This window comes from Notothenia coriiceps, unplaced genomic scaffold (genome assembly GCF_000735185.1).
Source record: "Notothenia coriiceps isolate Sejong01 unplaced genomic scaffold, NC01 NC01_scaffold00038616, whole genome shotgun sequence".
NCBI classification, from domain to species: Eukaryota; Metazoa; Chordata; class Actinopteri; order Perciformes; family Nototheniidae; genus Notothenia; species Notothenia coriiceps.
This window is the reverse complement of record NW_011371317.1, coordinates 12,791-19,380: the sequence shown is the minus strand read 5'-3', so window position 1 is coordinate 19,380 and position 6,590 is coordinate 12,791. Positions and strand designations below refer to the sequence as shown.

General features: G+C 35.0%; 1 protein-coding gene across 1 annotated transcript; it reads right to left on the bottom strand.

Moving 5' to 3' along the window:
* Positions 1-336: 336 nt before the first annotated feature.
* On the bottom strand, positions 337-2,285 carry supt4h1 (SPT4 homolog, DSIF elongation factor subunit). Its single transcript, XM_010797892.1, has 5 exons — positions 2,077-2,285; positions 1,343-1,449; positions 1,198-1,253; positions 1,013-1,066; positions 337-851 (listed from the first exon to the last, which is right to left on the bottom strand). Exons 1-5 carry the CDS (start codon positions 2,143-2,145, stop codon positions 784-786), a joined length of 354 nt encoding a protein of 117 aa, XP_010796194.1. The 5' UTR covers positions 2,146-2,285; the 3' UTR covers positions 337-783.
* Between the last annotated feature and the right edge of the window lie 4,305 nt (positions 2,286-6,590).

Here is a 6,590-nt window from a genome sequence, read left to right as displayed (position 1 = left end):
CATGATGATAGACTGTTGACTTTCTTCTCTTTAGTGTAGCTATAAGAACACTACAGGGAATTCTCGGTAAATGCAAGTTATTCTCTTGGTTTAAAAAGAATGGCGAGTTAAGGCTGTGTACATTCTGGGTGATTTTAATTTTGTAAAGTTCAACAAAATATAATACTCTGCTACTTCAGATATAGAACTCTAAAACTCTAATACTGATATCAGCATTGAGATGGGCATAGTTTATATTTTAAAATACATGTCATTACCTAACATAATTGTATTTTGATGGGTAAGAAATAGGTGATTTATTTTTTAAGAGCTTGCATTTGAGCAAATTATTATATATTTTTTATTTAATCTGGTATTCAATTTGGAGTTGTGGGCTAGCTTTAGTTTTTATAATGTAATGGTTGGTTTTTACTTTATCTTTTTTTATCATGTGTTTATTTTAATTTTATTGGTGATTACTTTATTTATGTTTTACTTTTTCTGGTGAAACTTCCAGTACTGACAGTATATTCTTGACATCCGCTGCTTCTTTTTTTACAAGTTTTATATCCCTGAATCAGCAAATCTCTCTGTGTTACAGAAATGACTCTGTTTGTATAAAAACAGAACTTTATTTTTCGCATTTATTCAAAGAAACAACATTTTAAAAAACGGAACTCCCCGAGAGCTCCCGTGCTAATATTTCTAATAACAAAAATAAACAAAAATGGAACAGTTGAAGGGCATTTCCATAAGACATGACTGACAAACACATTTAGTCCCGTCTTCATCTCTTCTTCAGGTTTAGGACTTCACTGCTGTATCTCTGGATTTGTAGATCACTCCTCTGCTTTTCAACTCTCTCACAACGCCTTCAGAAAAGAGACAAAAGTTAGTTACATAAACAGGGAATGAGTATAGTATATGTAATACTTAACAAGTTGGAGATTCTGAACAAAAAAAGCCAAACCTATTCTTTCTAGGTGTGTGAAATTGGCTACATATTGAAGTATTACAGTTAGATAAAGTGTACCTGGAGGAAGTCTGCCAGTCACTGACACTGCATATACACCTGGCTTGAAGTTACCTGTAAGATGAAGAAAAAACAAATACATTTTATTACTAGATCATATAACAATAAAATGACTTGAGCAAATATAAAAAAAAAGGACATGTTCTTAGAAATTGAAATGGTTTAATATGGGCCTACATCTTTACCTATTCTCTGCCATTTAGCGACCCAGCTGTCCTCAGGACTCATCATGGATATCACACTGTGGACAGACAGTTTTGGTTAGAATTAAGAAAATTGTTCAAACCATTGAACATTTTTTAATTAATAAATTCTCAAATCAGTGTTTACCCATCGAATGAGGAACTTGTGCATTCATAAACCATCTCTCGGTTCCCCTTCATCTGGAGGTACGACTCACAGTTGTCACAGCCGTCGTATTCAAACTGGTCAATGGTCTAAAGAAGACAGAGCATTTTATGAATGATCGATAATCGTTTAGTAAATAAAACGTCAAATAAAAAAGGCCATCACAACTGTACAAAAACAAACGTGACGTCCTCATTTTATTTTGACTAAATAGCCGAAACATTTTAGTTTCACAATGATATATGACAAAAGCAGAACATCCTATAGTTTCAGAGGCTGAATGTTGTAATTGTTTAACTATTAGCCTAAATATATCATACTTAAATAACTGTAACGATTAATCAATTTTCAAACAATTATGTTTCTGTTGATCGAATAATCTGTTAACCATATTAGCTTTGTTCAATACCGTAACTGGCATGAAATGTTGTACCCAGTCTACTTTTATCAAGTCCTGTTCAACTGTATTTTAGTTTGTATACTGTAATTAACATTACATGTTTGAGTTTAGCCAAACAAACATTGTTTGTTAGAGATAGACTAAATACTGTACTTTCAACAAGTATATAAGAAGTTTAACCAGTCAGTTTGGGTGTTATTCGGCAAAAAAAAAAGCAGTATACACACATAGCAGAAGAATAAATGCGGCACAGATAGCGGCTAACACGTTAGCAAGAAGCTATCTTGAACGTATCTTTACACAGTTTAAAGTTTACCTTCACTAAAGAACAAAGAAGACAGGCTCGCAAATGGCGAAGGTCTTTCGGGACCGTTTCCAGTGCCATTACGTTAAGCTACTGGACAATTGAATACCGAAAAATCAAACAGATGATTGTTTTGAATGTTTCCCAGTCGCCCGGGGATTACGTCACTGACTGCGAGGCCCTAAAAGACCAGCGCATAGAGGTCCCTATGTGCGCCTGTACAAAATTATTTATAATCTCCATCAGATTCAAGGTTACATTTCTATATCATCATGCACAAAAAAATGCAGTTATTACACATCTTGTTTGACAGGCTCCCTTCAACAATGCTATGTAATATATATATATATATATATATATATATATATATAGTATATATATATATATTTATATTTAAAAGCCAAAAAAATGTATTGCAGATAGAAGATAAATTCGAATTTAAGACATAAAAGGTGTTTTGGGTTAGTTCAAATATTGGTAAAAAACATAAACGATAATAAAACAAGGTTATATAAATAGTGGTGAATAAATAAACTGAATGCAAACAGAAACGTAGTAGGTTAATGTATATGCATGTGATAAACGTTATATAATTTCAGTTACAACGATTAATTATGTTTGAGGTGTTTTGTACATTTTATTATAAATCTTTGAACATATGTGAACCCAATGCAATAATATAGTAAACTTTAATTAAAAATAATGTTTCCCTTTCTGACCAGAACATATTATAGGACAAGATGTTGATTGTTATTTATTTCTTTATGCGTCCATGTATTTCAACCAATTTCAACCATCACTTAGTTTTTTTTAAATTAATTTAGGGTTTTTCCCATTTTTTGTTTTTGACAATATGCAACTAACTTTTGAATTAACTTTTACTTTACAAAAATAACTAATTATGCTGATTGACCCATTTAAGAATAATATATAAATTGTATTCTTTTATTATAATTATTAATGCATTAGTGTTATCAAAGCTCGTAAAGATGCAGCTAGTTTGAATTACTTTGTATGTTGCAAGGTTGCTTGTGAATTGACTCAATGTGTAACAAAAGTCTTATTATAGTGTGATTATATATTCCCATCATTACACAAATGTGCAAAGTAACTAAAGGTATTAATTAAATTTAGTGGAGTAAAAGTACACCGTTGACCTCTCAATTTAAGTGGAGTATAAGTACAAAACTAGCAAACGGAAATACTCAAGTAAAGACTCCCAGTATTTGAGTAAATCTACTTAGTTACCTTACATCACTGGGGATTGTTCACGGTGCACCTTTAATTAGAAGCAGTGGACTTGAATGACCCCCCATGTTTGTTTCTAATAGAAGGTGATAAACTGCCCTGTTGAAGAACATCATAGAACCCTGTCAGTTGGCCCAGAATCAGTGTCAGATGAAACGTTTAAACTCCCAACAGCTCCAACGGTTCGGGAACTCGAGACGGTTCTGAAGAAGAGTCATGTTGTGTGATCCAGGTACAGTTTACATAATTTAATATTTCTTATTGTTCTATCATGATACACAAATCAGCATATCAATATATTGAAATTATTTATGCAAACGTACATTTTTGGTAATGTGCTGCAATCATTTCTTACAGATCAGTTACTTGGCGAGCTAACGTTAACGTTCACATAAAATAAGTAACGTTACCAATAACGTTACCGCTAAAGTTAGCACTTGGAGGAACTTAACTGACGTTAAAGTTAACGATTTACAGCTTTTAAACTTTTTTAAGTTTAGCTACATCGTTGACATTCGCTTGAAGTCAATATTTTTTAAATATCAATACTCCCAAGTGTGAAATATTAGCTAGCGTTAGCTCATCACTTTCCTTCATAACTAGATTACTTAACGGGTAGTTAAAGTGGGTTATTATCTAACGTTAACATTAACGAAAAGTGTCACACCCCGTAAGTTAACGTTAATGGTATGTCAATTGTATTAGATTAGTCTATGACATGTATTTACCGGTTAATAATACGGTTATGTTGTACACGCTTACTTGGCTAGCTAAAACGAACAATAACGGAAAGCAACTGATGACGGTTTGCCTGATACACGCCCCTTTGTTTAATGTTTACGTACATACAAACATACTCAATAGCAATTGTTACTCGATCTAGGTATGCCATGCCTGAGTTCATTATTTCCGTTATTGCTGTTATTTTAGATTACACGCATTTGTATTCACCACCTGTAAGTCCACCTGTTGTCTGCCAGTAGTTAGTATGACACAGAGGGTGAGCTGGCTCAAGCATTTTCTGTTGACCCTTTGGTCTACCTTGGTCCTTTAAGTTATTGTTTGTTTATTATTTCTTTTATTTGAAACGTGTAAAAGTGATGAGCCTACCTCAGCCTCTAGAAACTGTTCATTGGGAGTTTTGTCGCTACACTCGACATTATGAGTAGCACATCTCTAAACTGGTATTCACTTTCTATTTTATTGGGAACATTATTTATTCATAAGCAGAATAGTTAAGCTTCAAAAACCCCTTTGCCTCTATTTTATTTGACATTAATTCAGTGTTTAACTTTGTGACAAATAGTAATGAAACAACAGGTTATTTTATTATAACACTGTTTTGTTTTTATGTATGCACATACACCAAGATAAATTCCTACCTTGCAATACACCTGTTTCTGATTCTTAATTATGAAACATAGTTTTTACAAACCCCCATGAAGCCAAATAATAGTTATTTTTTAATGTTTGTCCTTTTTTTAATTTGAAGTGTATTTTTGTATTATTTAATCATTACTATTTAATGTTAAACATATCAATGTCTGCTTTATTTTGTATTTGTGTCTGTTGTGATATGTACTTTTGATTTTGCCTTACAATGTTGTGTAAAAAAGGAAAACTATGTGTTCACTAACTTTTTCTCTGTTTCCAATTCTTCAGACAACATCATGGACTTTAGGGATAGTTCACTCCCTGACGGGATCAACCCAATGAACTTTCCTGCCAAACTATGGCGTTTGGTGAACAACCCGCTAAATGAAGGCATCTGCTGGGACATTCACGGCGAAGTCATCCTCATTGATCAACAACTCTTTGAGAAACAGATCCTGTCTCCCAGAGCCAACACCTCACCTGACGCCTTCAAAACAACCAACTTCTCAAGCTTTGTCCGTCAGCTCAATCTGTATGGCTTCAAGAAAGTCGATCAACCTATTAAACAGGCTGGATACATTGCAGGATATCATCAATTTATAAACCCAAACTTCAAGCGAGACAAGCCTGCATTTGTTGAAAATCTGAGGAGACTGACCGCCGAGAACAAGGCTAAGATAAAAGCTGGTGTGGACGTGAAAGCTCGTCCCCTGAGTCGATTCCTTCGGTTCAGTGGGGGAGGTGATTGCATGGATCGCGACTTGAAAAGAGGCAAGTGTTACGCATGACTTCTCATGGCTGTCCTGTGGTGGTGTGTACTGTAACATCTTACTATTTCTTAAACCTGTCATGGGCTGGAATGGGTCCGTTCTAGCTTTATTACTTCCAACCGAACCAAATGTTTACAATTGCAATTTTTACAAGTGCTTTACAGTTAAAATATGGCTGTTTAACGGCTTGCCATGCTTTGCTTCCCTCTAGATTCTGCAGGAAGTTCTTTGCTGACTAGCCATAGTCCCCGACATCAGGAGTCCCAATGTCCTTATCTTCCAAAAAAAGCTCAGGCCATGACATCGCACAATGGAACCCCAGTTCCCCCACGATTTCTGATAAGGGGTCATGGTGCGGCTCTTTCGCCGATGGTCTTTGCAGCAGACAAAGGGATACCAGTCTCCTTAGGCCACCATTACCCTGGACTCACCACAGGCTCCAGTCATATGCACCTTCAGCAGAGTTTACTCGCCCGTGCAAACTCTGCAAATCCCAATTTTCCTTTTTCTGGTTCTCATGCACAATATCAGCCGGGCTACTTGGCTGCAGGTGAGCATAGCACCAATGAACATGTTAGCAGTATGAGTGAAAGAGTTAAAAACCACACTGTTTGCATAATTTTAGTGACAGGCCTTTATTTGACATACAATGTAATACAAATGTACTGTAATTTAGTTACAAAGATTAATTGACATTTAGGGTAACCTATTATAATGGTCTGATTCCAGCCTCTTAAATATGAATATTTTGGTTGTTTTACTCCTTTATGGCAGTAAAAGGAAGACCTTTGAGTTGTAGACAAGACATTTAGTTTGGGTAACACTTCTTGACATTTTACACAATGTCTGACATTTCAGAGACCATACAATTCATCAACACTCAAAATAATTCTTAGCTGGAGCTATTATTAAAATGTACTAATCTCTGTGTTGAATGATTTGTGAGAGTGTAAACATTGAGGTTTTAACTTCAAATCCTGCATTTTATAATAAAAAAACATCTGTTTTTATTTTTTCAAGCCTACCAGTGCTGCCATCCGAGCCTTATGGCTTCCCATATGGCAGCTGGTGGACTTCAGCCAGTGCCCCTCTCTCCCCACAGATATTACCAGGTAGGGGGATTGAAGTGTGCTC